General features: G+C 41.6%; 1 protein-coding gene across 2 annotated transcripts; it reads right to left on the bottom strand.

Moving 5' to 3' along the window:
• Window positions 1–707: 707 nt before the first annotated feature.
• On the bottom strand, window positions 708–18418 carry LOC111978258 (inhibitor of nuclear factor kappa-B kinase subunit alpha). Of its 2 annotated transcripts, XM_024008212.2 has the most exons (21): window positions 17611–18417; window positions 17339–17433; window positions 13741–13858; window positions 12164–12233; window positions 11800–11888; window positions 11605–11694; window positions 11389–11513; window positions 11178–11285; window positions 7029–7164; window positions 6629–6829; window positions 4871–4973; window positions 3137–3260; window positions 2859–3010; window positions 2730–2791; window positions 2510–2619; window positions 2366–2415; window positions 2135–2243; window positions 1885–2032; window positions 1253–1344; window positions 1033–1132; window positions 708–884 (listed from the first exon to the last, which is right to left on the bottom strand). In XM_024008212.2, exons 1-21 carry the CDS (start codon window positions 17713–17715, stop codon window positions 807–809), a joined length of 2265 nt encoding a protein of 754 aa, XP_023863980.1. In that variant the 5' UTR covers window positions 17716–18417; the 3' UTR covers window positions 708–806. The 2 variants fall into 2 exon arrangements, with proteins under 2 accessions (XP_023863980.1, XP_023863981.1); XM_024008213.2 differs by lacking the exons at window positions 708–884; window positions 1033–1132; window positions 1253–1344 and having other exon boundaries at window positions 1904–2028; window positions 17611–18418.
• Window positions 18419–23761: the final 5343 nt, after the last annotated feature.

Here is a 23761-nt window from a genome sequence, read left to right as displayed (position 1 = left end):
GTCATACAGGCACGTGGAGGCCACACACACTACTGAGCCTCATTTTGACTTGTTTTAAGGACATTACATCAAAGTTGGATCAGCCTGTAGTGTGGTTTTCCAATTTAATTTTAGTGTGACTCCAAATCCAGACCTCCATGGGTTGATAAATTTGATTTCCATTGATAATTTTGTGTGATTTTGTTGTCAGCACATTCAACTATGTAAATAAAAAAGTATTTAATAAGAATATTTCATTCATTCAGATCTAGGATGTGTTATTTTAGTGTTCCCTTTATTTTTTTGAGCAGTGTATTATTGTTCAGAAGTCATAAATCGATAGAATTAAATCTAGTTGACATCGGTAAAGTTCTGTCATCTCCACTTCTTTCGCGGAGAATGAGGACCGGGGAAAAATGCAATAATATAAAAATACTCTTCCCTTTTTTGGGGGAAAATGTCCAATATACATCAGTTTGACCATTTGTAAGGAAATAGAAAGCTGTGAAAACGCCACTTTTTTGGACTATTCCCAAAAGCATTTGGCAATAGGCGGGTAGGCTATTTGGCACCGCTACAGTTTATGCCCTAAAGCTTAGGCTTATGCACTAATGCCAGATAGCCTCAAAATATGAAAAACCTCAATGTAGCCTACAGATATAACTTGCACAAGAATGAAACATTTATGGATTTTTTAAAATATATTTTCTCTTTATTCAACCCGCCCACCCCCCACCCTTCATCCACACATATTTCATGACCCTATACCCGCCCACCCTGTGGATATAACCGCAGGGACTGCGGATTATGAGTCAACCCACACATTACTAGTGCGTGTGTGTGTCTAGAGTCTCTAGAGTTGGGTCAACCACAGATCCATACTGAGTCCAACTCCAGTCCTGGTCCTGCATCAGAGATAGACAAGGGGTCAGTCAGAATACACACAGAACCCCCCCCCCCCCACACACACACACACACACCCACAACTCTTCTGGACCGCCCCATGTGATACTTGCAATGGCACACACACACACCCAAGTCTCATGGACGCACCATGATACTGCATGTTTTGTCCTGTGAGGTCTCCTGCAGTAGAGAGGTCAGCTGACTCAGGTAACGCTGGTTCTCATCCAGTAGGTGGCGTACTGACTCACTGAGAACATMAATGGTGCCAATGTGTTATTTAGTCAGTTGTTACTATTTGGTAGAACTGTAGAGGGTGGTCTTAGAAATCATATTACATTACTACGTTAGTTACTTAGTATGGTCTTACCTGTGTGTGTGTRCTAGTGGGTTCATGGGGAGAGGAGGGGGACTAGAGGCATCTGAGCTGGGGGTTAGAGAGTTGTGACTGCCATTCTGGGCCTACACACAAAATAAAAGAAAAAAAGAAAAAATWATAATTATCAGTAATTATCAGCAAAAAACCTGTAAACAGATTCCAGTTACCTTTGAAAAATGATTTGATTACTTCACCGATTACTTTTAAAAAGTTTGTGAAAAAAAACATACATTATGACACTTGATTCTCAATTACATTAAATTCAGCATTGAAAAAAGGCGCTATTTTAAGTTTGTTCCATTGAGCGAGTCTGACCACAAGTCAGAGACCACTATGATGACACACAAAATGTGTTTGATGTGTCCTTTTTGTCTTCTTATGTCTCGAGGGGAAAGTAATCCGAAAGTAACTGAAAGTAATCAGATTATGTTACAAAGTTTGGATAATCCTAAAGARTACGATTTTGGACAGGTAACTAGTTACTAATGGATTACATTTAGAAAGTAACCTTCCCAAACATGTAAAGACAACTGATGACAACATTAATAACACTGTACTGCTGGTGTTTGTTGGGCTGTGTGCCTATAAACAGGAGTTGTGTGTTTGTGCACGCGTTTACTTACACAGGCAATCTTGAGCAGGTGCCAGAACTCTCTCTGTCTCTTCATCTGCATAGTCATGACTGCAGCCTCTGCTGCCTTGATGCTTTCCACTGCCCCCTCCAGCTTAGGAAACAATGCTACAATACGACACTTACACTCCAAGATCTTACTAGAGGGAAGGAGACGGAGGAAGAGAAAAGGGTGTTGGCTTACTAGAGGGAGGGAGAAAGAGAGAAGGGTGTAGGTGTACTTGAGGCGTGTGTGTGTGTACCTAAGGTGTGTGTACAGGTCTCTAAGGATTCGGTCCTGGTTCTGGACTGTCTGGACAATGGTCTTCACCATCTCTGAACTGTCACTGTAGCCATGAGGGGGGTCTGGACCTGCGCACACACACACGCACCCACACAAAACAAGTATAGCTAATGAGAATCAACATTCTCACACAGACACACCTCTACCAGCCTATACTAGATCAGTATTGTGCTGAAGWGGTTCTACTCACTCTTGCATTTGGCCTTCAGCTGCTTGTAAAGTTCAATGGCCTTCTCCTCCCTGAAACAACACACACATATTTATTTACAAAACGATACTTTGTCCATTTCATGGGCATAGTTTAAAAAGCTGTAGAATTATGTGAGACACCTACAGTTGTTCCATGATGTCAGCTTGTCTCCTGGCAAACGGACTCCTCTGCAGCTCCACAATCTCAGAGTGGAGACACACTATCTCCTCATCCAGATAGCCCACCTCTGATACCTAACACACACCGAAGCTATGCCATCAAATGCTTCTCTCACAGTCCAATACATGCTAGCAGAAGCTGTCGGTAGTGTAGACAGCTGTCATACAAAACTATAGTATAGTACCTGTGTAAAGGCAGCAGCTTTCTGTTCATTGTCCTGCCAGGCTTTCAGCATCTTCTCAGAGGCTACAGGTTTGGTCAGAGTTCAGAAAACAGTCAGTACCACACACACACACACACACACACAGCTTACAGATGCCAGTGTCTCTCTGCTGGTCGTAGTGCTGTAGGTCTTGTTGTATGCTGGTGGTGAAGAAGGCCAGTTTGGCTCTGAGCTGCTGAGACTGGCTAAACAACACGTTCTTATACCGCGTCAAGTTGGTGTTGTAGCGCAGCAGACTCAACCTACATGTGCACACACACACAAGGTTGAGAGTGAGGGCAGAAAGGCAAGCGTGTGTGTGTGTTTGTGACATGCCTATGTGTGTGTACAAGTGTGTCTGTGCCGCATTTGTGTGTGTGTGTACCTACATGGCAGCTCTCTGTCCCTGGTACAGTCTGCTGTAGTCCCCTCTCAGACCACAAACATAGCTAACCGCCTCTCCCCACACCTTCCTTAGAGCAGCAAGAGGCAGCTGGGTCTTCGTCTCCCTCACTAACACACACACACAGCGAGGAACAGTTCACATTTAGACACAGCAGCAATATGCCATCATCATARATAGCAGGGCGACTTCCTGCTTACAGACATCAACTTCAATAGAAAAAAAAATCTGCCAGACATTTACTGTATCTGCACTTTGTCAATAGCCTGGGGATAAGGTTAACAGAATTTTATTTTGTCCAGACTTGCTATTAGCTTTTCCCAATGTTTACCCTGCATCAAGGAATACTCACATTGGGAAGAGCATATAGTGATAGTCTTGGCAGATTTTTAAGCCTACAGTACCTATGGAGTTGTTCAATTGTGATGCCTACCTATGGGGTTGTGTAGTTGTGATGCCTACCTATGGGGTTGTGTTGTTGTGAAGCCTACCTAGGAGGTAGGGCTGGGTGGTATACCGTATTTTACAATATACTGATTATTGATGCAAGGACCAGTTTGGGTTTTTACTTTATCTTCTATAGTGGTATTTTAATGTTTGGTTTATTAAATGTGATACGCCGTGTGTAACGTACATTTTTATAATATACGCTTTCTACACAGATCAAGCCCCGCCCCCTGTTACTCAAGGAGCGCATGTTGTTGTTGGTGGTCAATGCAGAACATGCAACAATGTTGATGACAACCATGCTGTTTCCACTTTGCGTCTTACTATAAATCCACTAGACCTCTATAATTACAATATCTGCAAACAGCTAGTTTGTCTCTTCTAAGCATGTTGTGCCTAAATCACGTTAGCCYCAAATGCTAATAGCTAGTTAACTGGCTAGCTAATAAATGTACTAAGTCGGAGCAAACATAGCTAGCTAATACAGCCTGATACCAGTTATGGTGTAGGCCTAAATCAGCATGTTGTTTGTGTAACAGTATCTTCTAAACAMAAGAGGATTAGGCGAAGCAGGAATAAGTTACCTACATGAAGTAGCTAAGAGAAAACATTTAATGTAGCCAAAGACTATAGGGTCTCGTAGGAAACATTGACCAACACTTTGGTTCCTACCGTGTCACAATAACTCCTCCCTGGCACTTTAATTCATTGTCATGTCAAAGAGAGTATTCAAAGTGCCTACTATTATATTCTAACTATAGAATTAAAATAATCATATTTCCATGACTTCAATAGCTCACCCAAGTGTTTTAATCTAAATCGAAAGTCAAATCTCAACTGCAACATTGGGTAAAAACTTTATTATTATTATTATTATTWTTTTTTAAATCAGGCTGAGATTTTTTGCCAATATCGTGTAGCCCTACGCGGCAGTGTGGAGATGATCTCAAATGAGCAGGAAAACAAATACGAAAATGCAGAACATTTGTTAAATTGAACAATATAAAACAAATCAGAATGGAGGAAGACCCATTGAAATCACTTTGAATGTATGTGTTGTCACCCTAGGGTCATGCACTACTCYAAGCAAAATTTAGAATTTTTATTATTCAAAAACATTAAATACTGCAAAAAATGTGAAAAAATACAGTGAAATTATATTTTGGCCATAATCGCCAAGCCCTACCTAGAGGGTTGTGTAGTTTTGATGCCTACCTATAGGATAGTGTAGTTGTGATGCCTACCTATGCGGTTGTGTAGTTGTGATGCCTACCTATGAAGTTGACGCTGTCAGGCAGGGGTCGGGCAGTGAAAGGTCCAGAGTATTTAGTCAGACTCTTATCAAACAGGTAGACTATGGCGCTGTCCCAGCCTCGCTAGAGAGAAATGAAAACATGTCAATGTGTGTGTGTGAGTGATTTGATGTGGGTGTGTGTACACTACCGGTCAAAAGTTTAAGGACACCTACTCATTCAAGGGTTTTTCTTTATTTTTACTATTTTCTACATTGTAGAATAAGTGAAGACATCAGAACAATGAAATAACACATATGGAATCACGTAGTAACCAAAAAGGTGTTAAACAAATCAAAATATATTTTATATTTGAGATTCCAGTCCATATTATGGTAAGAACAGCTCAAATAAGCAAAGAGAAACAACAGTTCATRATTACTTTAAGACATGAAGGTCAGTCAATATGGAACATTTGAAGAAACATGAAAGTGCAGTCGCAAAATCCATCAAGCGTTATGATGAAACTGGCTCTCATGAGGACCGCCACAGGAATGGAAGACCCAGAGTTACCTCTGCTGCAGAGAATATGTTCATTAGAGTTACCAGCATCAGAAATTGCAGCCCAAATAAATGCTTCAGAGTTCAAGTAACAGACACATCTCAACATCAACTGTTCAGAGGAGACTGTGTGAATGGTCAAATTGCTATAAAGAAACCACTACTAAAGGACAACACTAATCAGACGAGACTTGTTTGGGCCAAGAAACACAAGTAATGGACATTAGACCGGTGGAAATGTGMCCTTTGGTCACTGTCACCTTGATTASTCAAATTTGTCTTGACCTGTGCACCTGCYTTGTAAACTTTCATTCATAGGCTTAGTTGTAGAAACATCACGACGGGTATAGGGACAATTGAAGTATCATGTTTTGGCCTAAACCTATCGATGTTACATTGAGCTGGGTGAATAGAATGAAAATMACAGTCATCCAGTATGCTGTAATAGAAATTATGCCATGCTCATAAAAAAAAGCAATTGTCTTCCATCATCTTAAACATCACCGACGGCCACTGCAATACACTAATGCAAAAAMAATATCTTAACATAAACCATTAGTCAAATTGACCCCTGAATTGATATATAAACTCAATACATGAAATCATGACTAAGAATGATTACCTGCTGCAGCCAATCTACAGCACTAGACTAAACTTCACTTGTGTCATCCTTCTGGTATTGAGAGATAAACATGGTAAAGTTTTCACTGATTATCATGTAGAAACGATCTTTATGTGCAGAGTGCTTGCTTTGTCATCTAACTGATCTTGTGTCCTTTCTGTCATCCAAACTCCATTCATTGCTGCTTGCGGCTATATTTTTAAATACTTATTTTAGGTGTATTTCTAAATACTTTCCTATAAATAGCGTACTATTTGAAATGTTCTAATTCTTATTTCCAAAACATTATTTAAAATACCAAACAGACCTGTTTCAAATGCATGACAGTATTTAAATATTTGTATATACTGTGCATTTGAGTATTTCCAAATAGATTCCGATACTTAACTACTTGCTTCTAAATTAGATTACATAGATATTATTATAATTTTTTTTTTTAACTTACTATGACTGAAATGTATGGCCGTCCCATCAAGCTATCTTAAGATGAATGCACTAATTGTAAATCGCTGTAAATAGGAGTCTGCTAAATGACAACAATGTTAATGTAAAATGTAATTGAAATAACCTAAATAGTATTTGAACCCGTCTGGTGTGTGGACGCACGAGCTTGTACCGGTCCATCAGGGAGGCAATGTGCTGGTGGTCTGCGGGGGTCCAGGGAGACTCCAGTCTCCAACAGCAGCTCCTGGCTGAGCGGAGGGATGTGTGTGTGGGTGTGTGTCTCCACACGCTGCTGCAGGGAGTGTAACCCCTCCTCATTGCCAAGGACAAAGGAGTGGAGCTGGGCCGACGTCATGTCCAACACATGCATCACCTAGAATGCACACATATGCATAATTATATGGATTTGTTTGACAAGAATATTAGTCACATCAATTTAAAAGGAAATAACCTCCAGAGGCTCATGTTACTATCCAATTAATAAGATTGAACAGTCCCTTGCATTCAGGCTGAATTTGCTAGCGCCGCAACCACTTGCTAAATTGTTTTCAAGCATTGTAGTGTGTGTGTACCTTCATGTTGAGTATGTTCTGTAGGGTAGTGTAGCAACAGGGTGTGTGTGTGTCTCGGTCTGTCACTCCTCCTCTTGTCGCAGGGTCCCACAGCAACAGCATCTGTAGAAGAGATTCCACTGGCTCTAACAGGGACCTACACACAGACAAACACAAAAAAGTAAAATTTTCCTCACATAAAAAAGGTAACGCATTGAGCAAAAACAAAACAAAATTTTAAATAGACGGGATCACAAGTTCCGAAAACTGCTGCTAATATAATGCAATAATATACTGTACATTCCATTTAGCAGATGCTTTGATCCAWAGCAACTTAGTCATGCGCATACAGTACCAGTCAAAAGTTGACACACCTACTCATTCAAAGGTTTTTCTTTATTTTAACTATTTTCTACATTGTAGAATAATAGTGAASACATCAAAACTATGAAATAACACAAAGGGAATCATGTAGTAACCAAAATAAATTTGAGATTCTTCAAAGTAACCACCCTTTGCCTTGATGACAGCTTTGCACACTCTTGTCATTGTCATGACTGTCCTGTGAGGATCCAAATAGGTCAGATCGGGGGGGGACTTGTGGGAATTAACAACTCATGTCCTGTTGTAAATCAAGTTGAGAAGATTCAGGTCTCCCTCTCCAAATTCACCAAAGGAAAGTGACTTTTCCCGCCGAAACTCTAACATGTTCAAACGCGAATACTGCTCTGTCATAATCCACTAACAGACACACACACCTAACCATCAGTCTTGGGGCTTGCATTCAACATGAGATGCAACCCCCCCCCCCAAAAAAAGAGATGTTTTCTGAAAGGGTCGTAGGGGAGATAAAGAACAGAAAACATAAAAATAGAGTTCTGGCTGATATGTACTATTCCATTTCAAAAAAATTCAGTAAGATTGTGCTTTCGTGATCTGTATTAAGTTATACAGAGAGTTTAAAACGGCAAAGCTGACAAATTGCTTTGAGCAGCGCTCTCCCTAGACAGACTGGGGAGAGCAGAGTGGCGACCACCCTGCTAAAGCCAAGGTTAGCGGAGTAAAAGTTTGAGTAAAACGCCACTCTCCTTGAGTTTTCAGCGCTTGCCACAGTCTTCCCTGTTACCAATTCAGTCATGGTGATCTGCCACTGCTGTGGGAACTGTTCTGACATTCTCATATGCTTTGCTGATTCGAAGTGACTGTTGATTGTCGACTTTCTCTAGTTTCCAAAAACATTTGGAAATTGTTTTGCATGGTCGTTAGCTGTTATTTTTGTTGGCAAATGAGATTGATTTCTGTTCATTGTACTGCCTGTCAGCCATCAACAAATCACCCATCATCTTAGCACGTGAATACGCTGACAGGCCAGGGAGAAAACTTTGTTGACGTGTTTTTGGATTGGGCCATTTTCCACGGTAACAGTGCAGTAATTGGTTAAAATTACAAACCTGCTTTGATTGGACCCTTTTATGTGCTAAAAGTGCGGGGATTGGTCAAAATTGCAAGCTCTCGCATAATATGCGCAGATATGTTGATTTTGATTTGAATTATGCGATCGCAGAATCGCGGAATCGTGGAGGGACTGAAAATAAATAATTGTTTTACATAAACTTTCTAGTGACAAGTCACGCCCGAGTGAGMTCAGAGAGCGTGTCAGCCTGATAAAAACACAATTTCGAACAAAATGATGGGTTAAGAATTAACATACCAGAKCACAAAAGTGTGAAGCTGCAGCTACACYTTTAAAGTTGTTTGAACTTTGAATCTCAACACGAGGTAAACTCACCTCCTGGACAATCACTGGTACGGCTGATTACWTAGGGCAGCTAAAGTATATTCAAAACCGAATTCACCATCCTACTATTCTGCTCAAACCATCGTATTACYATACTCTCATCACCCCACTGGGAACTATCGACCTGGCTGGCTAGCCAATCTTCAAAGAAGCATCTTCAGGAGCGAATGGAAGGAAAATAAACTAAGTAGTTCTGTTCAGGACTACAAGACAAGTCACCAGATACCGGACATATACAAAGAAGGACAACAGTATTAGACATTGTCGGAACCATTTTTGACAATCAGAGCCTTACAAGCGTGCCGCAAAAATGCCCAACTCCCTTCACAAGGCYGCTCTGTCAACCGAGAGAGATCCGGCGAACCAAGACATTTCACATAAATACATGAATGATTACTTACTCAAGGAGGGCGGTGGTTCGTGAGCAAAGCATATGATTACTGTAAGTGAGGGTAGTTTCTAAAACYTACCAATGTTAAGTGTCTCTGTCCTTCTCTCCCAATCTCTTTTGTAACAAGCAGCCATATTGTTGTCAGTCTGCTAGGGACCTGTTTTTAACGTATCAAGTGTGTATGTTTATCCTGTGTTACCATTTAAATCAGCTAGTAAATAAATAATTAAACCAATTTGTGTAGTGCTGAATCAAAGGCAAGGCTCAGGTTTTTGCAGATGCAAGGAGGTTACYACTGTTCAGATTGATATGATACGAGGTTATGACTAATAAGTTGACTGTTTAAAGATGTGATAGACAAAGACCTTTTTAGAGTTTAATTTGGGAGATGGTAACTCTTTAAACAATCACTCTCGTGGTGCCCCAGATCCTAATGAGTTAATTGTTACATGATTAATTTAAAATTGGGTAACAATTAAACATAGCTGGTTGATTAGATCAATAACATTAATTAGATTCATGTTAAAGTAAAGTCACAACAGCATTCTCTCAACCAGCTTCATGAGGTAGTCACCTGGAATGCATTTCAATTAACAGTTGTGCCTTGTTAAAACTTAATTTGTGGAACTTCTTTCCTTAATGCGTTTCAGAGAATCAGTTATGTAGTGACAAGGTAGGGGTGGTATACAGAATATAGCCCTATTTGGTAAAAGACCAAGTCCATATTATGGCAAGAACTACTCAAATAAGCAAAGAGAAACGACAGTTTATTACTTTAAGACATGAAGGGCAGTCAATGCGGAAAAATGAAAGAACGTTGAAAGTTTCCGCAAGTGCAGTCGCAAAAACCATCAAGCGCTAAGATGAAACTAGCACTCATGAGGACCGCCACAGGAAAGGAAGACCCAGGAGTTACCTCTACTGCAGAGGATAAGTTAATAAGAGATAACAGCACCTCTGATTGCAGCCCAAATACATGCTTCAGAGTTCAAGTAACAGACATCAACATTAACTGTTCAGAGGAGACTGCATAAATCAGGCCTTCATGGTCGAATTGCTGCTTATGAAACCACTACTAAATAACGSCAATAAGAATAAGAGACTTACTTGGGGCAAGAAACACGAGCAATGGACATTAAACCGGTAGAAATCTGTCCTTTGGTCTGATGAGTCTAAATTTGAGATTTTTGGTTCCAACCGCTGTGTCTTTGTGAGACGTAGGTGAACGGATGATCTCCGCATGTGTGGTTTCCACCGTGAAGCACGGAGGAGGTGGTGAAATGGTGCTTTGCTGGTGACACTGTCAGTGATTTATTTAGAATTCAAGGCACACTTAACCAGCATGGCTGCCACAGCATTCTGCAGCGATACGCCATCCCATCTGGTTTGCGCTTAGTGGGACTATAATTTGTTTTTCAACAGGACAACGACCCAAAACACACCTCCACGCTATGTAAGGGCTATTTGAGCAAGGAGGAGAGTGATGGAGTGCTGTATCAGATGACCTGGCCTCCACAATCACCTGACCTCAACCCAATTGAGATGGTTTGGGATGAGTTGGACCGCAGAGTGAAGAAAAAGCAGCCAACAAGTGCTCAGCATATGTGGGAACTCCAAGACTGTTGGAAAAGTATTCCAGGTGAAGCTGATTGAGAATGCCAAGAGTTTGCAAAGATGTCATCAAGGCAAAGGGTGGCTAATTTMAAGAATCTCAAATATAAAATATATTTTGATTTGTTTAACACTTTTTGGGGTTATTTCATAGTTTTGATGTCTTCACTATTATTCTACAATGTAMAAAATAGTAAAAATAAAGAAAAACCCTGGAATGAGTAGGTGTGTCCACACTTTTGACTGGTACTGTACATTTCATGCATGGTGGCCCAAAGAATCAAACCCACAATCCTGGCGTTGCAAGCGCCATGCTCTACCAACTGAGCCATACAGGACCACTATGAGTGACGTGTGTGTGCATGTGTACCTGCTCAGATTGTTGGGGTAGGGTAGGTGTGTAGAGAATCTCACTTCTCCATTCATATCCTCTACAGCCATGATGTCCTTTGGACCTTTGTTGCGCACTTTACTGGTCCTACACACACACACACACACACAAACACACTTTTACTGGTTCTACAAGAACATACAATTGTTTGCCTTCTGTTTTTGTGACAGACAGACACTCACTCACTCACCACTGAACCGGCTGCATGTTGTGAAGGAAGGGGCGGAAGCCACAGGTACACTCAAAGATCATGGTCCCAAAACTCCAGTAGTCCACTGACACAGTATAGGGCTTATTCTCAAACAGCTCTGGAGCCTAACACGCGCACACACGTAACACATGATTCCCATTGGAAATAGATTCAAAAGCATATATTGTCAGTGTATAAAAAACGTTTTGGTCTCACCAGGTATTGCAGAGTTCCGACGAAGGATGTACAGAGACTGCCCTGGTCCAAGTCTTTAGCGTAACCCAGATCTATGATCTTATGGACAAACTAGAGGAGAGATAAATGGAAAGAGGGAAAGATAGGGAGGAGAGATGGACAGCACCAATACTTATTTGAGTCTCCAAATACCTGTTTGTGTGTGTGTGCACTCACCTTCCCACTGGTCTCCTGCAGTACGATGTTCTCAGGCTTCAGGTCCCTGTGGATGATCTTATTCTCATGGAGGTACTGGATACCAGACCCTGTGTGTACAATAATGATACATTATCTAAAATGAAAAGAAACTCCCAAATGGTGCTTGCAAAGTATCAATGTACCAACCTCAACTGGAACCAAACAGAAGTAAATGGGCCAAAACAGAGGGACTAATATACCTTTACCCAATAAGCAGCACTTGTTTGAAAAAAAAAGAAAGTTTGTTGCAAAGCATTTTGCTTTGGTGTACACTAATGAATACACCCCTGGAAAGCAACCTCTAGAATGAACGAGTGTATTTCACTATAAGGGGCTAGCTTACCAACATGGCTGAGTAGAGACAGGACTTGACTCTCCTTCAGTCCACAGCAGTTCTCTGGCTTGTTCAGCAGCTACAGGGATCAGGAACAGTCACATACAATTCATTGCCTTTAGAAAGTATTCCCACTACTTGATTTTTTCCACATTTTGTTGTGCAACAAAATGGGATTAAAGTGGATTTAWATGTCATTTTTGGTAAACGATCTACACAAAATACTCGGTCAAAGTGGAAGAAAAATGTAAATTCCCCCAAAATAATGGAAAATAAAACACTAATTCTTGAGTAGATAAGTATTAAACCCCGAGTCAATACATGCTAGAATCACGTTTGGCAGCTGTCTTTCTGGGTATGTCTCTAAGAGCTTTGCACATCTGGAATGTACAATATTTGCCCATTATTCTTATAAAAATTCTTCAAGCTCTGTCAAGTTGGTTGCTGATCATCGCTAGAAAGCCATTTTCAAGTCCTGCAATAGATTTTCAAGCCGATTTAAGTGAAACCTGTAACTAGGCCACTCAGGAGCATCGCAACTCCAGTGTATATTTGGCCTTGTTTTTTAGGTAATTGTRCTGATGAAATGTGAATGTGTCCCAGTGTCTGGTGGAAAGCAGACTGAACCAAGTTTTCCTCTAGGATGATGCCTGTGCTTAGCTCTATTCCATTTCTTTTCATCCCCCAAAAAACTCCTTAGTCATTGCCGATGACAAGTCTACCCAACATGATACAGCCACAACCATGCTTGAAAATATGAAGAGTGGTACTCAGTGATGTGTTGGATTTGCCCCAAACATAACGCTTTGTATTCAGGACAAAAATACAATTTCTTTGCCACATTTTTTTGCAGTATTACTTTAGAGCCTTATTTCAAACAGAATGCATGTTTAGGAATATTTTTATTCTGTACAGGCATCCTTCTTTTCACTGTCATTTAGGAGAAAACTCTACAATACTAACCTATCACAGCCATTCAACTCTGTAACTGATTTAAAATCACTATTGACCTCATGGTGAAAACTCTAAGCCGTTTCCTTCCTCTCCGGCAACTGAGTTAGGAATGGCGCCTGTATCTTTGTAGTGACTGGGTGTAATGATACACCATCCTAAGTGTAWTTAATAACTGCGTTATGCTCAAAGGGATATTTAATGTCTGCTTTTAKATTTCTTTACACATCTACCAATAGGCGCCCTTCTTTGGGGAGGGCATTGGAAAACCTCCCTCATCTTTGTGGTTGAATCTCTGCTCGACTGAAGGACCCTAGAGATAATTGTATGTGTGAGGTACAGAGATGGGGTAGTTGTTAAACATGTTTATTGCACACAGAGCGAGTCCACGCAATGTATTATGTGATTTGTTAAGCAGATTTCTACTCCTGAATATATTTAGGCTTGCCATAACAAATAGGTTGAATACTTATTGACTCAAGACATTTCAGCTTTTCATTTTTTATTAATTTGTAAACAATTCTAAAAACATAAAATGTGGAAAAAGTCAAGGGGTATGAATACATTCTGAAGGTACTGTACACATGGCATCACTGCAAGTGTGTGTATGTATGTGTGTGTGCATGTGCGTGTACCTTGCGTAGGTCTCCTCTAGAGCAATACTCCATGGCCAGTAGTGGCAGGTCATTGAGCGCTATGGAACTCATCTCCTCTGGAACCTCCCTGGCTCTCACCACATTATCATGGCTCAACCTGAAGAGGCAAGGAGACAAGATAGGAGTCAGGAGTCGAGGAGACAAGACAAGGAAGTAGGACACAGGAGAAAAGGACAGAGAAGGTGACAGATCCCTGTGTTTATGCTTCTATGGAGTAAATCTGTTTGAATTCAATCCCCTTTTGACAGCATCCCTTTAGATTTAAACAAAACTTTCCATACATGTTTGCCAATGGAAGAAGTTGTCAGAAAGTGACATATTGGACCTGAATGACAAAACATTCAGGAGACAAAATGTGCTCAAAGTTGACCCATTTTGCATTTCCCACAATACCATGAGACATCTATGGTCTTCATCACTGGAAAATATAAAGGGTTCAGTTTGATTTCATTTTAAAGCTTACAGAGTTGTCAAACTATGACAATTTCTTGGAAATAAAATGTATTCATAAAAGAAATTGATTGTTTTTTACTTTTAAGGTAAATTATACAGGGTGGGTGATATTTCAATCAGAAATAGAATTCATGGAATGGATATTAGCCTTCAGACAAGGTCTGTTACAGTGACCATACTACCAGCTGTCACGAGTCATGAAGGCAGGCAAATTCCATGTGACCATTTAGGTGACGGTAATTAGGCTTCACCAAGCTCTGATGTTGCTGATGGTCATTAGTAGCCAACCAAACTTGCTAACTGCCTGGTACTCAGCACTRTATTGTCCCTCTAATCACTCTGACATCAAAGCAAATGTAATCGAAAATCTAATCATACACTTCATGAGAGCACATGAGCTCCTGTTGCGCAACATTTCTATAGGCTATGCAATTGTGTGAGAAAACAGTGTGATGGCCTCTATTATAAAGAGGATCCCATCAGCCTTCTATATGCTAGGTCTACTGTATTTATTTCTCAACTTCCTAATATTAAGCACATTGCTTATCTTTACAAGAGGAGTATAGCCTACCTGACTGGCATTAAAATGAAACAGGAAAAGCGTCCTCCATTTGCTATTTAAGTGCATAGAAAACATGTATTTTTTCCCTCTGCCCCCATTTCAAGACCGTTGCATGATACTTGTCCATTCTAAATCAAAACTTTACACATATTATTTAGTATATGTAAAGACAAGATTAAATCAAGAATAGTCTGATGGGTGACAATATTAGCCTATCACTTGTGAATTATATATTATCACTTGTGAATCATACCCAGCGTAAGGCAAGAAACAAGTCGTACACCTCATGTTTAAATTTTAATTTTTTTTATTATTTAACTAGGCAAGTCAGTTAAGAACAAATTCTTATTTACAATGGCGGCCTACACCGAACAAACGCGGATGAAGCTGGGCCAATTCTGCGCTACCCTATGAGGCTCCCAATCACGGCCGGTTGTGATATAGCCTGGATTCGAACCAGGATGTCTGTAGTGACGAATCTACCACTGAGATGCAGTGCCTTAGACCGCTACGCCACAAAAGACCCGAGCATGTGACGGAGAGCCATATCGAACAAGAGGTACTTCGGTGCAAGCAGCACGCAGAGAGAAGGGAAATATAATTATTATATTCAGCCCAAGGGCACTGGACGCTAAASGCATAATTTGAAAGTTGAAATTTTAATTTTATTCCCATTTTAGTACATTTATCAGCCAAAACATGACAACAAGAGCATGTGGTGTCTCAACCGATAGTGGGCACAATCCAGCGTAAATTTGTAAATTTTTTAAATCTTTTTTTCAAGATATTATAAAATAGTTTGACAAAGCTGTTTGTAAGCTTTTAAATTATATCAATCTCAACCGTTTATATTTTCCAATGATGAAGACATGGATGTCTCATGGTATGGTATGCAAAATAGGTCAACTTTGATCAGCTTTCTCTCAAATGTTTTGGTATTGAGGCCAAAAAAGTAACTTTCTTCGCACTTCTACAATGGGCAAATATGTATGGAGGTTTCGTTCAAATCAAGAAGGGGTGRTGTCATAAAGTGATTGAATTAAAAATGGCTTCCCCTATAGTAAGTATTTGTAGTTATAGTTATTAGACTTGGGTTCAAATACTAATATACATTTTTTTTTAATAGTTTCTGCATTTGCTTTAACTAGCTTGAGGGGTATCCTACAAAGCAAGTTTGACGAGTTAGCAAGGTAACTTTGGTCAACGCTGAGTTCAACTCAGGATAACCGATCATACGAAAGTGGCTCACCTTTTAGCAATCCTTCAGAACAAACCTGCTCCGGGGCAGGCTAACTCWCAGCTAACTCCACTTACCCTGAATGAAATGACTGAGCAGCGAGTTGAGAACCAATGCAATCAGATTCCCTCCCTCTTGCAAAGATTGCGTCATCATTCCCTTTATTTGAGGAAGACGAATTATGAATTATTTTATTAATCAAATGTTTTGTGTAATTAAAAAATATAMATACATCWCACAGTGCCTCCTGAGTGGTCCAGTGGTCAAAGGCACTGCATCGCAGTTCGAGAGGCGTCACTACAGACCCGGGTTCYATCCCAGGCTGTATCACAACCYGCCGTGATCAGGAGTCCCATAGGGTGGTGCACAATTGGCCCAGCGTTGTCCGGGTCAGGGGAGGCTTTACTTGGCTCATCGTGCTCTAGCGACTCCTTGTGGCAGAAAGACTGACCCCGGTCGTCAGTTGAACGGTGTTTCTTCAGACACATTGGTGCGGCTGGCTTCTGGGTTAAGCGAGCAGGTGTTAAGAAGCGCGGTTTGGGGGGGAGGGGGTCATGTTTTGGAGGAAGCATGTCTCTACCTTCACCTCCCAAGCAGGTTGAGGAGTAGCAGCGATGAGACAAGATTGAAATTGGGGAGAATTTAAAAAATATATATATATGGTACTCTCGGTGTATATATATACACACACACACACACACACAGAGTACCAGTCAAAGGTTATGACACACCTACTTATTCTAGGGTTTTTCTTTATTTTTACTATTTAGAATAATAGTAAAGACATCAAAAATATGAAATAACACAATATCCACCGTCGTACTACGGATGCAGCCTGAATGTCAAGCTGGTTAGATTTAGAAAACCCTGAGTAGATCTAGCTTGCTTTGTAGGATACCTCTCTGGAGCGCCAGGTGAGCTGGGTTTGCACTTTGAGGTTTTATTGGTTCCATTTTTTTCATTTCACCTTTATTTAACCAGGTAGGCCAGTTGAGAACAAGTTCTCATTTACAACTGCGACCTGGCCAAGCTAAAGCAAAGCAATGCGACAAAAACAACACAGATTTATACATGGGATGAATAAACGTACAGTCAATAACACAATAGAAAAATCTGTATACAGTGTGTGCAAATGACCTAAGGAGGTAAGGCAATAAATAGGCKAATAGTTGCGAAGTAATTACAATGCAGCAATTTACACTGGAGTGATATATGTGCAGCAGGCAAGTAGAGCTAAAGTATTTGAAATCATTTTAAATGGTATTTGAACCCAGTTCTGACAGTGTTTGTGTGGTTATTACTAGATGTGTAGGTGTGACACTCACTTCTTCATAATCTGTATCTCTCTACTCCAGCGTTCTCTGTTCTTTGAGTTCAGCTCCAGACGACACAATTTCACTGCTATCTTCTCTGATGTCTCCTTCACACACACACACCACACCCACACACCCACACACACACACACACACACACACACACACACACAAACACACACACGTTGCATTCCTGCTGAGCATCTCAGAAGATAATGTTGTTTGAGACTTTCATCTCCAGATGGCTTTATGTGTATGTGTGTAGTAATATGATCTGGACTCACCAGGTGCTGGTACAGGTAAACGTGTCCAAACCCTCCGGTCCCCAACTGCTCCTTCAGCTCCCACAGCCCACACACTTGGCTCTGTTTGACCGGGACTTTCTCCATCCCTCTCAGCTGTGGAGGGCTCGAGAGTGTAATATTTCAGTTACTCTGGACAGAATGACTTTCACGTGCCATTTGCTGTGAAGCCTCCGGAGTAGTCTCCAACTGGTGTGCAGGACTTTTTTTCAGCCCTGCACTAACACAACAGATTCAGCTATGACGCTTCCGACATAAGACCATGTCTAGTTGATCAGTTCAATCAGAATGTATCAGTTTTATCAGGTGTGATAGTGTCATGCTAGTAAAGGCCTTCTCTAGCGCTCCAACAACTCTGCAACTTTTAACTTACTAAGGCAGGAAGGCTGACAGAACAATACAATTGTTGGATATGCCTATATGCCCACAACCATGTCGTTTATCCGGTGTCCTAGTTCCACAGTGGACCGGAGTGGCTAGCMTGCCAGGTGAAGTTCGCAAAGCAAGACGTAAACAAAGTAGCTAGTTAGATAACGTAAGCGAACTAGCTAAAGCTGTCCTGTCAAAACTATTTCACTAACGCGTTAGCTAACGTTACTAGCTAGCTGAATACAACCATCTAGAATAAATAACGGAAAGATATAAAACACCGTTGATAGTAATTCATTTCTAGAMTAATTAGCTACCGGTATTTTTGTTCCACGCTAAAATGAAACAAAGTGGTAATATTAGCTATGTCATAAGAGTCAAAAGCGGCTGCTGTTGCTTCTTCTTCGAGGATGTTTAACGYCGGTTAGCATCCAATAAATGTTGCATTACTGCCACCTACTAGACTGGAGTATAACTCCCTTATACTTTGCTTGAAAATAAACAAATACCCTACCATCTACAGTGGTTCCCAAACGTTTTATAGTCCTGTACCCCTGCAAACATTCAACCTCCACCTGCGTARCCACTCTAGCACAAGGGTCAGACTCAGCACATTCTCAAATATAGTGTTTTGCCATCATTGTAAGCCTGCCACACACACACACACATACCATACAATACATTTATTAAACATTAGAATGAGTGGGTGTTTGTCACAACCCAGCTCGTGGGAAGTGACAAAGAGCTCTTATAAGACCAGGGCACAAATAATACACTGCTCAAAAAAAATAATACACTGCTCACTAAAATAACACATCCTAGATCTGAATGAATGGAATATTCTTATTAAATACTTTTTTCTTTACATAGTTGAATGTGCTGACAACAAAATCACACAAAAATTATCAATGGAAATCAAATTTATCAACCCATGGAGGTCTGGATTTGGAGTCACACTCAAAATTAAAGTGGAAAACCACACTACAGGCTGAGCCAACTTTGATGTAATGTCCTRAAAACAAGTCAAAATGAGGCTCAGTAGTGTGTGTGGCCTCCACGTGCCTGTATGACCTCCCTACAACGCCTGGGCATGCTCCTGATGAGGTGGCGGATGGTCTCCTGAGGGATCTCCTCCCAGACCTGGACTAAAGCATCTGCCAACTCATGGACAGTCTGTGGTGCAACGTGGCGTTGGTGGAATGAGTGAGACATAATGTCCCAGATGTGCTCAATTGGATTCAGGTCTGGGGAACGGGCGGGCCAGTCCAATAGCATCAATGCCTTCCTCTTGCAGGAACTGCTGACACACTCCAGCCACATGAGGTCAGCATTGTCTTGCATTAGGAGGAACCCAGGGCCACCGACCAGCATATGGTCTCACAAGGGGTCTGAGGATTCATCTCGGTACCTAATGGCAGTCAGGCTACCTCTGGCGAGCACATGGAGGGCTGTGGCGGCCCCCAAAGAATGCCACCCAACCATGACTGACCCACGCCAAACCGGTCATGCTGGAGGAATGTTGCAGGCAGCAGAACGTTCTCCACGGCGTCTCAGACTCTGTCAACGTCTGTCACATGTGCTCATGTGCTCAGTGTGAACCTGCTTTCATCAGTGAAGAGCACAGGGCGCCAGTGGCGAATTTGCCAATCTTGGTGTTCTCTGGCAAATGCAAACGTCCTGCACGGTTTGGGCTGTAAGCACAACCCCCACCTGTGGACGTCGGGCCCTCATACCACCCTCATGGAGTCTGTTTTCTGACCGTTTGAGCAGACACATGCACATTTGTGGCCTGCTGGAGGTCATTTTGCAGGGCTCTGGCATGCTCCTCCTCCTTCCTCCATGCACAAAGGCGGAGGTAGCGCCCCTGCTGCTGGTTGTTGCCCCCTCACGGCCTCCTCCACGTCTCCTGATGTACTGGCTGTCTCCTGGTAGCGCCTCCATGCTCTGGACACTACGCTGACAGACACAGCAAACCTTCTTGCCACGCTCGCATTGATGTGCCATCCTGGATGAGCTGCACTACCTGAGCCACTTGTGTGGGTTGTAGACTCCGCTCATGCTACCACTAGAGTGAAAGCACCGCCAGCATTCAAAAGTGACCAAAACATCAGCCAGGAAGCATAGCAAATGAGAAGTGGTCTGTGGTCACCACCTGCAGAACCATCCTTTATTGGGGGTGTCTTGCTAATTGCCTATAATTTCCACCTTTTGTCTATTCCATTTGCACAACAGCATGTGAAATTTATTGTCAATCAGTGTTGTTTCCTAAGTGGACAGTTTGATTTCACAGAAGTGTGATTGACTTGGAGGTTACATTGTGTTTTGTTTAAGTGGTTGCCCTTTTTTTTTTTGAAGCACGTGTAATATAATAATCAATCAATAATGTTGCTCTTTATTAAGCCATCTTACATATAAAACTTTATTTGTTCATCAGAAATTGGGAATAACTCACCACAGGTTAATGAGAAGGGTGTGAATGAAAGGATACACATAACTCTGGAATGTTGGGTTGTATTGGAGAGAATCTCAGTCTTAAATAATTTTCCACACAGTCTATGCCTGTATTTAATTTTCATGCTAGTGAGGGCCGAGAATCCTCTCACGTAGGTACGTGGTTGCAAAGGGCATCCGTGTCTTAACAGCGCAATTTATCCAGGCAGGATACTCTGAGCACAGCCCTAGCCATAGGGAGGAGGTCAGAGACCTGGCTGTGTGGTGCCAGGACAACAACCTCTCCCTCAACGTGATCAATACAAAGGAGATGATTGTGGACTGCAGGAAAAAGAGGACTGAGCACGCCCCCATTCACATCAACAGGGCTGTAGTGGAGAAGGTTGAGAGCTTCAAGTTCCTTGGTGTCACACTCACCAACAAACTAACATGGTCAAAGCACACCAAGACAGTCGTGAAGAGGGCACAACCAAACCTATTCCCCCTCAGGAGACTTAAAAGATTTGGCATGGGTCCTCAGATCCTCAAAAGGTTCTACAGCTGCACCATCGAGAGCATACTGACTGGTTGCATCACTGCCTGGTATGGCAACTGCTCGGCCTCCGACCGCAAGGCACTACAGGGGGTAGTGCGTACGGCCCAGTACATCACTGGGGCCAAGCTTCCTGCCAATGAGGACTTCTATACCAGGCGGTGTCAGAGAAAGGCCCTAAGAATTGTGAAAGACTCCAGCCACCCTAGTCATAGACTGTTCCCTCTGTTACCGCACGGCAAGTGGAACCGGAGCGCCAAGTCAAGGTCCAAGAGGCTTCTAAACAGCTTCTATACCCAAGCCATAAGACTCCTGAACATCTAATCAAATGGATACCCAGACTATTTACATTGCCCCCCCCTTTTACACCGCTGCTACTCTCGATTGTTGTTATCTATGCATATACTTTAATAACTCTACCTACATGTACATATTACCTCAACTAATTGACTCTGTGCCGGTACTCCCCTGTGTATAGTCTCGCTATTGTTTTTTTACTGCTGCTCTTTAATTACTTGTTACTTTTATTTCTTACTCTTATTTTGTTTTAACTGGCTTGTTTTTTAGGGGATCGTAAGTAAGCATTTCACTGTACGGTCTACACCTGTTGTATTTGGCGCATGTGACTAATAAAATTTGATTTGAAATGCAAAAAATCTAATCTTACTGAAACATATACAGTGGGGCANTTTATTAAGCCATCTTACATATAAAACTTTATTTGTTCATCAGAAATTGGGAATAACTCACCACAGGTTAATGAGAAGGGTGTGAATGAAAGGATGCACATAACTCTGGAATGTTGGGTTGTATTGGAGAGAATTTTAGTCTTAAATAATTTTCCACACAGTCTATGCCTGTATTTAATTTTCATGCTAGTGAGGGCCGAGAATCCTCACACGTAGGTACGTGGTTGCAAAGGGCATCCGTGTCTTAACAGCGCAATTTATCCAGGCAGGATACTCTGAGCACAGCCCAATTCAGAAATCTGGCAGTGGCTTCTGATTAAATTCAGTTTTCACAGAACCGCTTGTTGCAATTTCGATGAGGCTCTCTTGTTGAGATATCGGTAAGTGGACTGGAGGCAGGCATGAAAGGGATAATGAATCTAGTTGTTTGTGTCATCCATTTCGGGAAAGTACCTGCGTAATTGCACACCCAACTCACTCAGGTGCTTCGCTATATCACATTTGACATTGTCCGTAAGCTTGAGTTCATTTGCACACAAGAAAATCATACAGTGATGGAAATAAATGTGTGTTATCCTTGTTAATGCAGACAGACAAGAGCTCCAACTTCTTAATCATAGTCTCAATTCTGTCCCGCATATTGAATATAGCTGCGGAGAGTCCTTGTAATCCTAGATTCAGATAATTCAGGCGAGAAAGAACATCACCCAGATAGGCCAGTCGTGTGAGAAACTCATCATCATGCAAGTGGTCAGACAAGTGAAAATTATGGTCAGTAAAGAAAACTTTAAGCTCGTCTCTCAATTTTAAAAAGTGTGTCAATACTTTACCCCTTGATTATTATTCTTTTTTTATCTCACCTTTATTTAACCAGGTAGGCAAGTTGAGAACAAGTTCTCATTTACAATTGCGACCTGGCCAAGATAAAGTAAAGCAGTTCGACACATACAACAACACAGTTACACATGGAGTAAAACAAACATACAGTCAATAATACAGTAGAAAAATAAGTCTATATACAATGTGAGCAAATGAGGTGAGATAAGGGAGGTAAAGGCAAAAAAAGGCCATGGTGGCGAAGTAAATACAATATAGCAAGTTAAACACTGGAATGGTAGATTTGCAGTGGAAGAATGTGCAAAGTAGAAATATAAATAATGGGGTGCAAAGGAGCAAAAATAAATAAATAAATACAGTAGGGGAAGAGGTAGTTGTTTGGGCTAAATTATAGATGGGCTATGTACAGGTGCAGTAATCTGTGAGCTGCTCTGACAGCTGGTGCTTAAAGCTAGTGAGGGAGATAAGTGTTTCCGGTTTCAGAGATTTTTGTAGTTCGTTCCAGTCATTGGCAGCAGAGAACTGGAAGGAGAGGCGGCCAAAGAGGAATTGACTTTGGGGGTGACCAGAGAGATATAATAACCAGCGCACTTATGTTGTAAAAGCTTTACATGGTCGCTGCCAATATCATTGCAAAATGCAGAAAATACACGAGAGTTCATAGGCCTTGCTTTAACAAAATTAACCATTCTCACAGTAGTGTCCAAAATGTCTTACAAGCTGTCAGGCATTCCTTTGGCAGCAAGAGCCTCTCGGTGGATGCTGCAGTGTACCCAAGTAGCGTCGGGAGCAACTGCTTGCACGCGTGTTACCGCTCCACTATGTCTCCCTGTCATGGCTTTTGCGCCATCAGTACAGATACCAACACATCTTAACCACCATAGTCCATCTGATGTCCCAAAGCTGTCCAGTACTTTACAAATATCCTCTCCTGATGTCCTGGTTTCCAGTGGTTTGCATTAGAGGCTGTCTTCCTTAATTGACCCCCAATAAACGTAACGGACATATACCAGGAGCTGTGCCAGGCCCGCCACGTCTGTTGACTCATCCAACTGTAACGCATAGAATTCACTGGCTTGTATGCGAAGCAGTAATTGTTTCAAAACATCTCCTGCAATGTCACTGATACGTAGGTGTTGTTTGATGAAGGCATTGTCTGTATAGTGTTTTTGGCCTTTTCCCCCTGCATTGTCCCAGCCGTATCTGCAGCAGCAGGAAGAATGAAGTCCTCCACAATAGCATGTGGCTTGCCTGT

The sequence above is a fragment of the Salvelinus sp. IW2-2015 genome, linkage group LG18 (genome assembly GCF_002910315.2).
Source record: "Salvelinus sp. IW2-2015 linkage group LG18, ASM291031v2, whole genome shotgun sequence".
Classification (NCBI taxonomy): domain Eukaryota; kingdom Metazoa; phylum Chordata; class Actinopteri; order Salmoniformes; family Salmonidae; genus Salvelinus; species Salvelinus sp. IW2-2015.
Note: the sequence above shows the minus strand (reverse complement) of the source record. Positions and strands in the feature narration are given on the sequence as shown.